The 18,017-nt window shown below is 37.8% G+C and overlaps 1 protein-coding gene across 1 annotated transcript in view; it reads left to right on the top strand.

Annotated features, from left to right (window-relative positions):
* Positions 1-17,677, top strand: part of WASF1 (WASP family member 1) — a 102,530-nt gene extending 84,853 nt beyond the window's left edge. Inside the window, exons 4-9 of the mRNA XM_075046393.1 lie at positions 8,361-8,514; positions 9,207-9,324; positions 10,131-10,303; positions 11,628-11,807; positions 13,186-13,823; positions 16,774-17,677. Coding sequence (XP_074902494.1) covers positions 8,361-8,514; positions 9,207-9,324; positions 10,131-10,303; positions 11,628-11,807; positions 13,186-13,823; positions 16,774-16,931 — 1,421 coding nt within the window. The 3' untranslated portion in view covers positions 16,932-17,677. The remainder of the gene's footprint in view (positions 1-8,360; positions 8,515-9,206; positions 9,325-10,130; positions 10,304-11,627; positions 11,808-13,185; positions 13,824-16,773) is intronic.
* Positions 17,678-18,017: the final 340 nt, after the last annotated feature.

Here is an 18,017-nt window from a genome sequence, read left to right on the forward strand (position 1 = left end):
ATTAATAATATGTAATATTATGTTAATGCTTGGAGATAAGTCTTTACTCTTTTTTTTTTTTAACCTTCCTACTAAATTCCTATGAGATCAGAACCATTTGTCCAAGTAGGGTTTTTGCATTTAACTTGTTACCATCTTACTTTCTCTATGAAGTTACAGTTCTATAGCTTCATTTATTGACACTATATATCCCCCTGGATTCTTCCTAAATAGCTTTAAGTGCTATAAATAATGGTTAGCACTGAGAAAACAAGTATTTCCAAAAGTCAATAAGGTATGGCTGACGCCTATAAGATAGAATTTGTATGGAATTTAAATGATGCATAGGCTTTGTGATGACTACAGTAACATAGACCACCTAATATGTAAATGCCGTGAAGCTTTTTTGCCTTCCTGCATATCTGTTGGTTACAGGTGGAACTATGAAAGGTCTTGTAACCCCAAACAGTTTTTGGGTGTTCTAGACTATATAGCTAAGACCTAGAAAGTAGAGCAACATCCTATCATGAAAAATAACTTCAGATTGTTTGTGGGATCCAATTTCAAAGTATAGAAAGCTGTTTCAGTTCTGAATGTCTAGGTATAACAGCTGTGTGTCATTCAGGAAAAATGAAGTGTCAAACAAGGAACATGGTCTTCAGGCTGTCTTTAGCTACTGATGTTGAAATTTCACTAATAGAAAACTTAAGCTAAGTTTTCATTCTGTATTTTGCATTACATTAATTTTAGAGCAGGTTTCGAATGACAGCTGTTCACAGCTAGTAGCCGATTTTCCACAACATCATGACTTGCCTAAGGGAATTCTTACATTAATGGGATTTTCCAAGTCTCTTGACAACTGAGCATACATCATACACATATACGTCTTTTTCCAATAAAATACCATGTTTACTATGATTGGATAATGACAAAAATCCTTTCTGTGTACAGTAACAAATTGTCAGCAATTGTAATCTTGTAAGAGCTGTAATACTCCAGAGTGTTAAATGTCATTTCTACGTTTACCCTTGGCAGTCTAGTTTTTGGTTTAAATCCGAATGGGATGTGTATTGATATGGCATATCTAATATGGCAACCATTCACAGGTCAGGAAAATGGAGAGACCATTTTAAGTCATTGAGTTAAAGCATCTAAGGATGTTACAGGATAGCAAGATGTAAATTGTACTTTCCTGTGTAAATGGCCTTTGACAAGTTTGGCTGTAGGTTTCAGTGCTAAATGTTCATAACTGTTTGATGTTAGAGAATTGCTAGAAATACTTTTAAATAGTATGTAGTCCCAAATACACCAGATCAATAACTTTTCACAGTACTATGCATACTGTAGCATTTGCTAAACTGTATAGCTAAAGAAAGGGACAGACACTGCAATTAAAGAAAACAGGGCTGAAAAGAGGTCTACTTGATCAAGTCCAGAGTGGCTAAGGGTGACCCAAATCTGATACCCTGGATTTGTCTCTCATGCCATAGAATAGCAGGGACTGCTAGTACTTCAGAGGAACACATGCAGTCCTCAGTGTCAGGAACTATTAAATGTCTATTTTTATTAACCTAAGAATATCCAGTCCTTGAGCCATACCCAGTGTTCCTTATTCACAAACGTCTGCCCAGAATGAGTCACCAGATGAGGACAAAGGAGATGAGAGGAAATTTGATACTATATTTCCTCAAAAATTAGGGATCAGAAAACTTTCTCCTTCAGTATCCTGTTTTGGGCTTGAAATTCAGAAATTCCTCACAAATACTTTCATTTTAATCCTGATCTGGGCTAAAATAGCTGGAGGATGTTAACGCATGAAGGTGTGGGAAAACATTTGGATTTACCTTTCTTAACCCTCTATGCAAGAATTAAGCAAATTTCAGTACTCAGCTAACAGCATGTGTAAAGCGGGCTATACTTGTAAAATGAGTCTCATTTGCTAGTTCTTTGCCAGGAGGCAGTAATAGAAAATTTAATGTGTTCCTTTGGGCCCATGCTATTACACAAGAGGAAGAAATTAAGGTTCATTTAAAGCTAAGTGGCATGAACGAAAATGGCCCAAGTCAGATTCATTGAATGAGGTGTAGATACTTGACAAGATGTTTCTGGTAGAGTCAAAGTAATAAAAAGCTCTGATTTTTTTTAATAGTCTGTGTGTTTTCTCATTTTGAATTATTGCAATATCTCTGTGAAAGAATAAAACCAAAAGAAAGCAAGCTTAGGATTGTATCCTGAAGGAACTAACTCCTGGTGCAGAATCTTTCTGTCATAGAAGAAGTACTATGAGCTTGGTTTTGTTTGAATTACTACACTGTTTTCAAATTCTTGATTTCTCAGAATTATTAATTTCATATTGTAATCGATTTTTTTACATTCTTTTTACATACATGTGTTTTTTCCCCTTCAGAAGAGATACTAAACTTGCATACAGATGAAAAAAAATCCTCTGCTTTTCTTCAGTAAACTGAACTTCATTTCAATTGTATGGGAAACTAGCCTATATTTATTCAAGAGTTATCATATCTGGGGTCTTTTTGGGACTGGAAAAACACATTCTTGCTATGAAGGTGAACTAAGGTTGATGGTTTCAGTAGCACTGCGATGTAAGATATCCTCATAAGTTAGAAAATAAACCCTAAGAGTATAGTTTCTTTGCAACCATTTTTAATTTCAGTATTGACTTTATAAATAACATTTCTAACTCTCTCCATATATATGCAAATTTTATAAGTACAACAATAGATTTTGTTAATCTACCACATTTTTGTGAATTTATTTGTGCCATTAAGCTTGAAGTACTGCTACAAGTAAATAGTTTCATATCTGTAGAAATCTGACAATTTTTAAAAGCATTTTAGCTTTTATGTTGTTTTTTTTTGAAATGTGGATACACAGTACAGCTCTGATGTACAAGGTAATGAAGTATTAGAAAACAGTTGTGTATCACTCAGGTAAATGATATCATGACTGAAAGAGAATTCATAAACTAAGACTTTATCCGTATATTTTGGTATTAATTTAGTGTTTCTTTAATATGAACTGCCTAATTCTATTTACATCTCAAACTGGAGAGGATTTTAATCTCAAAGGCAGTGTATCAAATTTTGATTTCTACAGCATATCTGTTACAACTGTGATAAGCAGCTTAAAAAAGTCGGTGGCTGAAGTGCTACGGGTGAGCCGCCTGGCATACTTCAGGAAAGGAATCAATGTTCTGAATTGTATTTCAGTAGGATTCTGGCTTTGAATACATGTGCTTGTTTTTTTCTAAACATTGTAGAAATACTGCCCTGTCATAAAAGGGATAGTAGTTTAGAAGTTTGCTGGGTTAATGCTAAAGAGAGATTTGACATTTTGCTATAGGCAAAAGAGATACCATCTGGTGGGGAGAAACCTAAAAAGCTTGACAGCTAATTGTGGTCTGTATACTTCTGAAAATGGGAGACTCAGTCAACTTTCAAATCAGGACACTCAGCCCATTGTGAGACTCAGAAGGAAAGGGTAGTAAATCCCATTTTAAGGGGCAGCTTACTGTCTCTAGCCTCTGAAGAGGAATTTGAGTATACGCCTCTGAAGAGGAATTTGGTGACTTGAGTATAAATGTAATCAAAGTTAAGAACAGGGACCACATGAAAATTGGGTCACGACCTCCATGTGTAATATGTTAATGTGGAGAATAACACTACTGTTAATTCATTCATAAGAATTTTTACTCCCAAAGTCAAATAAAGAAAAAGACTGTTAAATTAAATTGAATAGCAGGTCACTTTTCCTGGCACATCTCCACTTAATGAAAGTTGGATTTGAGTGTGCCTCCCTCTCAAAGATCTGTGCAGATAGGCTGAGCTCCAACTCCTCTCCATGCTTTTTCTCCAATTTTCTTAGCCCTTGATTCAATTTATGGATTATTTATTAAGTAAATCAGTTTTAAATTAGTGTGTCCAATGCTTAAGAGTTCAGTGGTAAAGCTGTGATACTGTATAATTTGTATTTTGTATATAAAAAGAGGGATCTGGACAAAATGTTGTTTGGTAAATAATGTGGTGGTTTTGTTGAGACTCACCAGCAGATTCACTGTTTGATGCAGCTGGGTGATTCACATCTTCCCTAACGGGCTGCTCGGGGCTCCCTGGTTCTACACGCTGCATTTAAAACAGCTTCTGAGTCCTCTTAAAATGATTGCTCTAACATTTACATCTTCTCTTTGTTTACATAGTAGTGAAGCTACATACATTCTCCATCCAAAGAGTGCTTGAGCTTTTATGGATTTTTTTAAATCAGTATTTCAGAAAATTTTTATTTCTTGTGTTGGGGACAAGCCCAAAGGAGAGTAGTTTCTGTTCTGCAGTAGTCTCTCTGCTTAGCAACTATTAAACCTGCAGTGACATCAGAAGTATTCTGATGGCAGAGAAACCTAATACGTGTGCGATTCTAGGCATTGTTGAAATGGATAATCATTAAAAATATATATATATGAAATAGAAATCAGACTTTGGGATGGCAGCATCTTTAGGAACTGAATCACACAAATCTTTATCTGAAGAGAATTTTTAACACCCCCCCCCCCAATTAATTACCTTTAAGTGGAATCTCATTACTAAGTTATTCATTTGATATTGTCATTCTTTCTTCCCTGCACTTTTCATATCACTGGGTAAGATTTTGAACAGAGAAAGGGAATTGTGGGCAAGTGAGTTCATTGATTTGTATATAATTTCCCATAGTCATTCAGCTCTTCAAGGAGTCATAGCTGTGGCATTCAAGATTTCATGGTCTTCAAAGCTGTCAGGATGAAATTCTGCAGAAAGTGTTGAAAGCGCAAGCTTTTAAAAGGAATATATATTATTTATTTATTTACGACCTTTAGGAGAATGGCATTTTTTGGCCTAGAACCTCATCATAAATTGTACATTGGAGTGAGTTTAAAAGAATTTAAAAAATCTAGTAACAGGTTTTTTTCTTCTGGTGAGGTTAAATAAAATGTTAATATTTAATATCTTTGAAATGTAAAAGTAGCTACTTTCTGTCAACACGCTCATGTGCTCCTCACCTGACTTTTACTGTGAAGTGGGGATTGCAGTTTAATGAGATGCTTAACAAGAGGTAAAACGTTATTATGGATATATATTACTGATGTGTTCTTTTATTTAATTTGTAGTTCAGCCCCAAAGAAATCCAGTTATTGTATCTTACTAGAGTGCAATTTAAATACCTTTTCTTTTTCCCAGTTCATTGTTGATTACAAATAAAAATGGACTGGCATCTCTTTTTCAAAGGCAAATGTACAGAAGATTGGTAGCTTAGCTTTCTGACAGAGATAAATTTCAATTATGTGGAAAATATTGTCATGTACAGAAGGTTAGACTGGCTCATACAATAGGTCTTTTCGTACAACTCAAACAACAGACACACTACAGATAAACTGGCATTTGTTCAGATTGTTGAATGAATGTTTAACTTAAATTGTGAACATCTCAGCATTTAAGGAAATTATTTCAGACCCCATTTTTTGTTCATTGCAGTAAACACAAGTGTTGCAGCAGATGGACTTTCAGGAAAATGTATCCATATGAAATTTGTGATCTTGGGTTATACGAAGGTTAGGAATTAGGCAACTGGAAGCTTAAATTTATCAGCATCAAGTCAAATACCTGCATCATTTCCAACTCCTCCTTCAGTGTCTCGTCTCTTCTCACACCTGAATTCATACATCCAATTTGCTTGACCTGTCCTCTTGCTGTGCCAGTTTGTCAATCAGCCAAAGCTAAGTGGCTGGATGACCAGCCAGGTTTTCACGTATTCTCCCCCCTGAGGTGGCAAGCCACGCAGGGCTTCTGTTTCTTAGCCAGCTGGCAAGCTAAACAAATGGCTTTGTAAGCCAAACTGTGCACAGCCCAGGATTACGCCGTGCTTGCCACATGGGATTTACCTGATCCCTGTCTGTAGGCGAGTTATATCGGTGTCATGATTCTCAGTACTTTGTGTGCCACGTCCTTTCATTTCCTTAGTAATGTTGCTGTAATGTAGTCAGTTGTTTTGAATAATGGCACGCTTTTCCGTGAATGCTGGTCATTGGATATCAGTGCAGGAAATGCTGTTAGCTGTTTGAAATTCCACAGCGTATGTTTTCTATGAAGACCTTTGCTACGTAGCTTAGTTTTAAAGAGAAAGTAATCTATGCTTATTGTTGGAGATTGATTATCCTCAGGTGTGTTATTCCCTTTTACCTGTTTTTTAAAAGTGGATATTTAAAGAAGAAAATGGAGATTATCAATTAGACCGGCTGTGTTTGCTCACTGAAGAGATCAAGGAATGATAATAAAGAGTTTATAGAACAGTGTACGTGTCACATACTCTATGAGCATTTTAATATTAAAACAAAGAACTGTATTTATTGCAATAAATTAATTTACTTCATTGCCTTCAGAATGGACACAGGTTCAAAGAGAAGTATACTAACTTTTGTTTTTGTTGGCATAGTCTCCAGTAAGTGACAGACAGTTTAAAGACTTGCAGGATTGCCAAGAAACTCTGAACAAGTACATTTGGTGACATTTGTAAAACCAACAACCCAAAGGAAAAGCAGCTGAAGTATAAAAGAATCTAAGACTAGGGTTTTAGATGAGGTGAACCCCAGTTCTTCCAACTGTGAACTTTTGCCAGCAAATAACAACCTGTACTTCATGACAGGTACAAAATATATATTTTTTTTTATGAGTGCAAAAATGCCTGCAGAAATTGAGACTCCTAGCTGATATTCATACATTATAATACTGCTTTCACATACTTTAAAAGGCTTCTGAGCAGCTAATTAAAGGTATTAAAAGGAATAAAAGACACTGTAATGAAATAGAACCTAAGGGTAAAAAGGAGGAAACTTCTCCAGGAACACACAACCTTGCCAACTGTTATAAACTTCAAAAGCCAAACTGAAAATCAAATAAATCCTATCTTTAGCCTCAAAAAGGATGTTGCCAATATGCTTAGGTAAGAAGATAGAACATTCCAGGAATTGCAAGCCCCTGAAAAAAATCCTGCCTTCTGCCCCTTTGTGATCGTACAATAGAAATCCAGTTCTGTGTGTGTGTGCACATACATATGTGTACGCTTGTATGTGTTACAGCAGCCAGAGTAAAATGCAGCTTTCAGCTTAAAAAGATGCACTCTTAAAAAATTGTTGCCAAAGGCCCTTGTGACATGGAAGTGGGGGTGTCCTCTCATCTTGAGTAAAGGGGCACTACTATCAACCTGTTTGTATAAAATAAACATAATTAATTATAGGTAAAATACATGTGCTGAAAATACTTTCTTGCTAGTATGTCTTAAAACTGTTTTCAGTATTGTTTGTGATTTTAAAAAAAAAAAAAAGCCCAAACCAATGAAAAGGGCTGCTGCTTTATCTAGTGGAAGTCTAATGCTGGCTGCAAAGTTAGTCTTGAGACACACCTGGACTTCACAGATGTAGTAACTGAAGATCAGGGAAGGAGAGAAACATGAGACTGAACAGGTACACTGTTTCCAGAATTAAGAGTGCAAGTTTCATCAGTTCTGGTCACTTTTCCATTAATCTTTTTCTAAATCTTAATGATTGTGAAATAGAAAAAGATTACATGGGCTTTAACAGCAGTAAGTCACCATTTCAAATCACTATTTAATCTATTGCATTCACCTACTGTTGTTTTCGTTTGAATCTTACATAAAGATAATTGATTATTCCTGACTACTGTGATTAAAACCTCAAGGTGTCTCACCTAAATTAAACAGAGAAGTCTCATCTTGATTAAACAGTCTGATTAAAAAACATTTGACTAGTTTCATGTGTTGGAACACAGTATCACCTCCCATTAAAACTCACTGATATCAGTAGCATAAGTGATGTGCTGGTTTGGCATCTCAGTGGGCCTTCAGTGGAACCGTACCTACATGCAAGGCATGCAAAGTTTGGCTTGCTGATAGTATAAAGGTAAAATCTGTACCTCAAGATAGAGAGTCATTTTTCAGTACCAAAAAGATTGTGAAATGCAGTGGGTAAATGTTATTAGGTACTTCTGAACTACAGAATGATATTTTATAGCTACAGTAAGCAATCTGCTTGAACTACTTTGGAGAGACAGAGTTCTGGTATCTATGCAGGTGAGTAAAAATTTCTTGTGAAGCTAAATAGAGAATAATGTGCTAGAACATTACAAGCATGTTTTTCACATAGTCTGACAATATCTTCCCATGGTAGTAGTGCTAGATGAATTTATAATTGCTGTAAAACACATAAAATATTGGGAGTAATGCTTAATTTTTATATTCTAACCAGCATTAAGCAATTCCAGATTAATCCAAATAAACTATCTTTGGTGGGTTTTTTAAACGGCAATATCCTCTTTCAGTGTCGCTGCAGGACATTACAATGAGGAAAGCTTTCCGGAGTTCCACAATTCAAGATCAACAGCTGTTTGACCGCAAAACTCTGCCTATTCCTTTGCAAGAAACTTATGACATTTGTGAACAGCCTCCTCCACTTAACATTCTCACCCCTTACAGGTTAGTAAAATACAATTAATCAAAACCAATTTCTAGCTTCTTTTATGTAATAGAGATGCTATATGCAGGCACCTTGCTCATGTTGAATAGCACTTGATTATTTAAGGAGCCACACTAGAAAACTGTGAAGCTGCTGGAGGAATACAGGCAGCAGAAGACATTATAAGCCTTAAAACTTCCCTCCACTTTACTCAAATTTTACCTCAGTGTAACAATGGTAAGAAAAAGCCATTTTTATTACCTGTATTTGTTAAACTGTGTAATGTTCTTGGATGTGAAGAAAATAAGCAGTTAGGTATGTAGAAAGAAAGGTCTTTAATGGAAATGAATGTTGTTTGCTGTCCCAAAGTCAGTTTGAATCAGTAGTTGAACACGAGGAGCCACACAGATTTGCTCATTATTTTAAGAGCAAGATTTGAGTCATTGGAATGGGAGTTCTCTGATTTATGATACTCTTTTATCTACAGTTTGCATTAAAGTTACTTTTCTAAAATCAAGACCTTGAATACAAGGAAAGATAGTAAAGAATGATGGCACAGGAGGTCAATGTTCATCTTTCAAATGCTCTTCAGTAAAATATTTCAGGGTCTGAGATACTAGGTATTTCTTCATATGTCTTTCCTTTGCCTTAGTGTTTGAATTCATGTGTTGTCAAATAAATAGTATGCCCTGTTTGCATCACTATATTTCAGGGATGATGGAAAAGAGGGCTTGAAGTTTTATACCAATCCTTCATACTTCTTTGATCTGTGGAAGGAAAAAATGTTGCAGGACACCGAGGACAAAAGAAAAGAAAAGAGGAAGCAGAAGGTATATTTGTTAGCTTTATATAGCTTCTGGTTGTTTTTTCCTGGAAAGGGTTTGCTTGCAGATATGGTACGTTTTTGGTTATGCAATTAATAACAATCCAAACTTTACAGAGTCATCTTCATTCAACTAAAACTATTTGTATTCATTCAATTCCATCAACTTTAACAAATAAATATTTAATAGTAATAATAATAAAATAATATAGAAGGGCTTAGGGCTCTCATGCTGTCTTAATATAAAAACCAGCAGGTTTGCAGAAACTTGTAAGTCTTCTAGCAATGACTCAAAAAGGAGAAAAAAGGAGGAATACAGCAAGAATAAAGAATTTCACTGGAACGCTCTTTCATAATACAAAATTGTGACAATCTCACAGGTGAAAAAGCTTGAATGACATTCTGATAGATATGTTTAAACTAGAAAGAAATCAGTAGGAATAGAATGTTTATATTTTAAAATTAAACACTTTTGCAAAGGTAATGCTACTTTTTTGTTTCACCATTATTCTGTATATTTCATACATGGAGACAGTAAATATAAGTGTTGGATTCATAATTTCATTTCAGACTTAGAATGAAAAGCTACTTACACAGTTATTTTTCTCTGTATTATTCAGCTAATTATCCACTAGACTGAGGTTTCTGCCTTTTACAAGTCTTTTTGGTTTACGCATCATATTTCAACTGAAAGTAAATTTTTCTTGCCCTTGAATTGGGATTGTTTTTCATTATTTTGTGGCTGATGTTTAAATGCAACTAGTTAAAAACACTGTCTTAGCTGTCAGTTTTGTTTGCACAACTCTCCTACAGCAGAAAAATCTAGATCGCCCTCATGAACCAGAAAAAGTGCCAAGGGCACCTCATGACAGACGGAGAGAGTGGCAGAAGTTAGCCCAAGGTCCGGAGCTCGCAGAAGATGACGCTAACCTCTTACATAAGCACATTGAAGTTGCTAATGGCCCAGCTTCACATTTTGAATCAAGGTTTCTTCTTATTTTTTCTATCCTTGAAGTACAGATATTCATACTACATAGTGAACATGCTTGAGAAATGGTAAATGATGAGATGCTACTGCTATTCTTGAAATGCACTGGAAATCATTGATTTAGCTCAATCAAAACTCAGTTTTAAAATACTTAGTGTGTCCTTAAAGGAGTAGTTATTATCTTACTATTTTTAAGAGTAGCTTATATCCTTGGAATTCATTGTATCCTTGAGGATGTGTTGTCATCTGCTCCTTGAGGAAGGTGTACTGTCATTGTTGCAAGCTTGCACCCAGGTGTGTCACTACATTCCAACCTTGACCTACAAAATCCCTATTATTCCAGTCTCTTGATTTTTCTTAAGCAGACATTGCCAAGACTGTATGGTGGGTGTGATGTGAACAAACGTCCGCTTGGAACTCAAATGAGAACCCTGAGCTTCTCTTTACTCTTGAGCAAATTCAAGATTTGATTGACATTTCTGGTTATAGTCTATTACAAAATCCAACCTGTTGGATTCTCATTTCACAGCACGTCTTTGCTGGTGGCTAAAAGTACCATTTGACATGGTAAACACCTGCTGTGTTTACGCTTCTGGTGTTTGTGCAAAACCAAGTCCATTTTGCCAGCCGAGAAACATCTGATAGGAAAGAGGGCTGACAAGTAATATTAGGAGGTTTAGGGGTATGTTTTTTGGGGGTTGGGGTTTTTTTAATTAAAAAGTATTTACTGTCCTCCAAAAAATAGTTACATCCCCTATCCTTTGCTGGCCAAAAGCACAGCATAAAAGAGTATTAATGATAAGGTTTAAAGTAGTGAGTTCTCCATATATATTGGAATATAGATCCTCTGACAGAAGTTCAGCTAAATTATTTAGTTGTAAATTCTACCATTGTAACATCAGTGGATGTTTCATGAATGTTATAAAAGAATATGGTTGCATAGAAATAGGGATCAAGGAGCAGAAACGATTACTGAGTATAATGTCTGTTTCATAATACACTCTGGTATATGTGTATTTCTGATTGCATTGCTATGTTTACTTAACTCAAAATAATGTGACTAATAAACACTAAGATCACATACATAGTGTAGAAATTGTCTCATATACCTGTCAAAATCATTAAACCCTTGAGCTGCTAGAAGTGGTGGCATGGAAAGTGGGATAAATTATTAAAAAGCCATGAAGTACAATATGCAGCATTGGTGCAGAGAAGATACTTGAAGTCAGAAATCAAAGTGAAGCACAGAACAGTAGCTGAGGGCACTAACACTTACTTTTACTAAAGGTTACGTTGGATCATTTTTCACTATTTTCCTACAGATCTCAAGCATATGTGGACCATATGGATGGATCATATTCGCTTTCTGCATTACCCTATAGCCAGATGTCTGAACTTCTTAACAGAGCTGAAGAGCGAGTGTTGGTCAGACCACATGAGCCACCACCACCACCTCCCATGCATGGAGCAGGAGATGTGAAACCTGTGCCTCCTTGTGTTAGGTATGAAGTAGTCAAGCCACATGCAGATTTATTGGGGAGTTTTAGTTTTCCACCACCCCACTAATAGTCATTAGTATTATATCCGTGCAGCCCAGGCAGTATATACATCCTAGGGTCTACGTCAGTCCACAGCCCTGACATGTCTGCAGCTGCAGGGCCACACAGGAGTTGGAGAGAAAGGTCAGCATCTAAACTCTGTAGGGTGCCATTGTGGAGACAGGCCTCATCTTGCCATTAGTATTGTGACTGTGTCACCTTCTGAGTTAAATGGCAAGACAACTGTATGGAAGACGTTTCTGTGAAAGATGTTGGAATCTCAGGATTTAGCTTTGGAATTTTGGAAATTTGGATATCTGAAATTTGTACAACTGAGCCGTGTTTCAGCCTACATGAAAGGAAGAATATATTGCAGTAAGACAGTCAGCTGTCAAAACTATGTATTCATCATGTTGGCTAAATTTTAAGTGCTTTTTTTGTTGTTGTTGTTCTTCCCTCAAGTGTTTCTGTTTTCTATTTCCCTGTACCTTTCCAGAACTGCATACATACTTGGAGTATTTTCTAGAGTGAGGATCTGGTTGTAACTCCCCTGTTGGTTGTTTTATACCCAAAGTCTTACTTTATGGTCAGGTACATACAAGTTGGAATAGAGGACAGTTAATTCAGATGCAGTTGTTATATTGGCAAGATGTTAGTCTCTTGAAAAGAATGTCTTTTTAGTGTTCAGGAGATTATACACAGAAATGCATAGCTCTTTAGATTAATTTTCCACAACAGCTGAAAGAAATCCTCTGGTGGCGTTTCAGGAAAATAATTTTACTGTTCCCTTTTGTTTTCTTCATTTCACCTATTCATTGCGCTATTATGAGTATCTAGCATATAAATGTACCACTCTGTACATAGAATTGACGACCTTTGATATGAGCCTTACTCATCTTGTCATCAAACCTTAAATACGTATTTCAAATGTAACTTGTCCTCATCACTTGTAATATTTTGGTTTGTTTTTAAAGTTCAGTGAATCGAAGCAGTTAATCAACCGCTAGTTCGCTTACTTCAGAAAAATAATTTCAATTTACTTAGAGATGGGAGGGGAGAATTATAATAGTATAGGAAACCTCTGATAAAGATGCAGGTTTGTATAAGAGCATAAACTTGGTTAATAGCCGAATTTGAGCAGAGGTCTGTTGGAAGACTGATGCATACTCCATACTGAGAATTAGATTTCCTTGTATGTGAGGTATGAATACCTTGAAATCATTATAGTACGTAATGCTCTTTAATGCCCAGCATTCAATATTCTTAAGTTGCAGAAGTGAATCTATTACTATTTTTCCACTCTCCAGCTCTAATAACTTTGTCCTGTTGTTGGTTGTTTCAGTTCTACTACTGGCTTGGTAGAAAATCGTCCTCAGTCACCAGCAACAGGCAGAACACCAGTGTTTGTGAGCCCCACTCCTCCTCCTCCACCACCGCCGCCTCTTCCATCTGCTTTGTCAACTTCATCATTAAGAGCTGCAATGACTTCCACCCCTCCACCCCCAGTCCCACCTCCCCCACCCCCTCCCACAGCGGCTCTGCAAGCCCCGGCTGTGCCACCTCCACCAGCTCCTCTCCAGATAGCTCCTGGAGTCCTACATCCAGCTCCACCTCCAATTGCTCCTCCCCTAGCACAACCCTCTCCTCCTGTCACTAGAGCTGCCCAAGTGTGTGAAGCTGTACCAGTTCACCCAGCTCCTCCACAAGCTGAAGTACAGGGACTTCCTCCACCACCCCCACCTCCTCCCTTGCCTCCTCCTGGCATTCGACCCTCCTCTCCTGTCACAGTTGCAGCCCTTTCTCACCCTCCTCCTGTTCTGCACCCTCCTCCCACAACCATTGTCCCTGGCCCTCATGCCCCCCTAATGCCTCCATCTCCACCATCCCAAGTCATTCCTGCTCCTGAACCCAAACGCCATCCTTCAACTCTTCCTGTAATCAGTGATGCTAGAAGCGTTCTGCTGGAAGCAATACGGAAAGGTAATGTTTGGCTATTAAGGGGCAAAAAGAACAGTCTCAGAAACTTGCTAAATACACATTAGCTTTGAGAGATGGAATATTTTACATGTGTAAGAAGTTAGTTTAGAGGTATGCATCTTAAGTCTGATTCTGCTTTCTATCCCCTACAGTGTATGCATTGCCAAGTAGACAGATTTTTTCAATTTGTAATTGCACTTATCAGATGTTTAGTTTGGATGGCAAAACTGGTTCTCTGTGGAAGTTAGATTTTAAAAAAAAAGTATGTGTGTTTATAGATGGTCTGTGGAGCTTATCTCTTCATTTCTGTTTACCTGAAAATGTAGCCATTTCTGATAACCTACAGATTGTGTAGAAGACCAAAACATTGTTTTTCACAGACTGTTACATAAAAGCAGAACAGATCAATTTGCATTGTAATTTTGATCATGTATCAGTGTATTACAACAACATATAAATGATATCAGAATAAGGAGGTGATTAGTGACAGCCAACATGGCTTCACTAAGGGCAGATCATGCATAACACATTTGGTGGCTTTCTATGATGGGGTTACAGCATTGGTGGATAAGGAAAGAGCAACTGGTGTCATCTACCTGGACTTGTGCAAAGCGTTTGACACTGTCCTGCGTGACATCCTTGTCTCTAAATTGGCGAGACATGGATTTGACAGATGGACCACTTGGTGGGTAAGGAATTGGCTGGATGGTCGCACTCAAAGAGTTGTGGTCAACGGCTCAATGTCCCAGTGGAGACCAGTGACAACTGGCATTCCTCAGGGGTCAGTATTGGGACCGGCACTGTTTAACATCTTTGTTGGCGACATGGACAGTGGGATTGAGTGCACCCTCAGCAAGTTTGCTGACGACACCAAGCTGTGTGGTGTGGTCGACACGCTGGAGGGAAGGGATGCCATCCAGAGGGACCTCGACAGCCTTGAGAGGTGGGCCCGTGTGAACCTCATGAAGTTCAACAAGGCCAAGTGCAAGGTCCTGCACATGGGTCAGGGCAACCCCAAGCACAGTTACAGGCTGGGCAATGACTGGATTGAGAGCAGCCCTGCGGGGAAGGACTTGGGGGTAGTAGTGGATGAAAAACTGAGTGTGAGCCAGCAATGTGCGCTTGCGGCCCAGAAAGCCGATCACATCCTGGGCTGCATCCAAAGCAGCGTGACCAGCAGGTCGAGGGAGGGGATTCTGCCCCTCTGCTCCACTCTGGTGAGACCCCACCTGCAGTGCTGCATTCAGCTCTGGGGCCCCCAACATAAGAAGGACATGGACCTGTTGGAGCGAGTCCAGAGGAGGGCCACGAAGATGATCAGAGGGCTGGAGCACCTCTTCTATGAGGATAGGCTGAGAGAGTTGGGGTTGTTCAGCCTGGAGAAGAGAAGGCTCCGGGAAGACCTTATAGCAGCCTTCCAGTACCTAAAGGGGGCCTACAGGAAAGATGGGGAGGGACTCTTTATCAGTGAGTGTAGTGTAGTGATAGGAGAAGGGGTAACAGTTTTAAACTGAAAGAGGGTAGATTTAGGTCAGATGTAAGGCAGACATTCTTCCCTGTGAGTGTGGTGAGGCACTGGGACAGGTTGCCCAGAGAAGCTGTGGCTGCCCCATCCCTGGCAGTGTTCAAGGCCAGGTTGGATGGGGCTTGGAGCAACCTGGTCTAGTGGAAGGTGTCCCTGCCCGTGGCAGGGGGGGTTGGAACTAGATGATCTCTAAGGTCCCTTCCAATCCAAACCATTCTATGATTCTATGATAAATGACATTCAGAAATTGTTGCTTAAGACTTAAAGCTGTTAAGTATCTAATCTTGACATGTCTCAACACGGCAGTGGAATAGTCTTTACGTTGCAAGGTGCCCCGCTGGCAGGATGCAAGCGAATGGTAGAGGTGCAGGGCAATGTTTTCCTGCTGATCTAGCAAGGAGCTGTATGTACAAGCTGTACCTTTCAGCTTATGTGCTTATGGCCAGAAAAATCCCCACTGCACTGTGAGTGCTGCTGTTTGACTGTGTGGTATCTTTGAATAGTTAATCTTTCTCAAATGTTTCAAGTACTACATTGTTCTGATTTTCCCCTGCACCTGCAACCCAGTACAGAATCTGTATGGTGCTGTAATGTCAGTAGATAGGCTATAATAGTAATTCAAAATATTTTTGAAGCATCTATATGCACATGAACTGATAACATCATTGAATCTAAAGAAGTAGCAACAACAGTTGAGTACAGCAGTGGTGTGTGAACATTAGTAGAGAATGTCAGCAAAAAACCTGATAAAGGAGAGCCTGCTGGTATAGTTCAGGTGATTCCTGAAAATGCTTTTGACCAAGTCTTGTGCAAGAAACAAAGGCTCAAGTTACTACAGCTTAAATCTCACCTAAGGACCTGTGCTTGTGTTGCCTGTCAGTTGGCAACAGTGGTGTTGTGGGTATAAAACCAAAATATATAATCTCTGTCATGTTTTTAACTAAGTTACTGGATTTAACTTTCTCATACTGTTGGGATGTGTTATTTCTCCTTTCTGATTGATCTTTAAGTAATACTTCATCCCAAACCAGATCATTACATAATCAAAGCTGGGTTACAGGAAGTCCTGTCTTGTTAGGATACTCAAATAGCTATAACTTCTAATTGAAATCATGAAGAGAGAGTACAGAAAGTGTCTGGAAATGCAAATAATATAAATGGCTTAATCACTTACAATGGTACTAAAAATGTGGGTGTATTTTTAATCAGAAATCAGCAGGATATTATGGTGGAAGGACTGATGATCTAGTCTGCCGTTGCAATTCTGACATTCCTCTCTTTAAAACTTTGACAGAGAACTTTCATCTGAGGAGGACAATGTCCTCAGCCTTCATTTTTCCTTGCAAAGCATTTTGTGAATCATGAGGTAAATACTTTGTGTAATGATAAAGGAGGAGAGTAACATGTTTGTGATTTGATGTTCTTTAGGTATTCAGCTACGCAAAGTTGAAGAGCAACGTGAACAAGAAGCTAAACATGAGCGCATTGAGAATGATGTTGCTACTATACTTTCTCGTCGCATTGCTGTGGAATACAGTGATTCAGAAGATGATTCAGAATTTGATGAAGTGGATTGGTTAGAGTAAAATTATTACATTGCTGTACACTGCAACATCGAATGCTAATGTCCATTGTGGTGCTTGTTCTTTGAAAGTTTGATGGTCATTTCTAGTGGTTTTTGTATTCTTTTCTTTACATAATTAATCCATGTTTTTCTACTTTTCAGTTTACAAAAAGCTCCTAGTGCATCTTTGAAACTAAATGTTTTCAGTGGCTTTTCTTACACTTCTTTTTTGAAAGAACATACTTTGTTCCAATAGACCACTAAGTATTAAGCATGGGCAGCTGTTGGTAGAGTAGCAGTTTCAATTTTTTGGCATATCTTAACTGTGCACTTTGTGAATTTTAAGTTAATGAAGGCAACTGAGATTGACATTCCAAGGGCAGCTGTATGTACTAATGAGCCTTATTCCACTTCTGATAGTGTTTTAAAACATTACTAGCTATCAAGATATCACTGCCTCGATTACATCTGTACACTAAAAGTACATATAGTTAGCAGCACTGAACACACTGAAAGGAAAATGGATCTTTGGGGAGTTTTATTATTGTTTTATTGTTGTTTTTAAATAATTATGGCCTTATTTGAATGTTTAGAGATTCCCCTTCCCTTCTTCCCTCCCAGGTACATATTGTGTGGTACTATTTTTGCCTGCATAATAAAAATTTAATTTTTTTTTCCTTGTGAAATCTTTTGACTTAAACATGCTGTGTAACTTATGTAACTGTTAAAATAACAGTTTGATTTAATAAATGGTTCATTTTAAATGTTCCTGGCTGTTGCTTTTTCAATGAAGCCTGCTTTTCACTGGTATACCTGAGGGATCCTTGAATTTCAAAGATTTAATCTGTGGTCTACAAAGTTACAATAAATATTCTGCACCTGATCTAAGGACCCCTATTAAACAGGAAAATGTGTGTCATCAAATGATATCTATATGCATAACTACAAAAATAAGCTGAATCTTACTGTGATCCATTAGTTTAAAAAAAAATACGAAATTGGGAGCTTGTGGCTTATATGATTTAGAGTTGTTTTTTTTAAAAAAACTTTACCATCAATGTATCTTGAGAAGAGAAGGGGAGATGCAGCAGTTGAAATCATGGTTAAT

Source organism: Buteo buteo, chromosome 15, assembly GCF_964188355.1.
Source record: "Buteo buteo chromosome 15, bButBut1.hap1.1, whole genome shotgun sequence".
Lineage (NCBI taxonomy): Eukaryota > Metazoa > Chordata > Aves > Accipitriformes > Accipitridae > Buteo > Buteo buteo.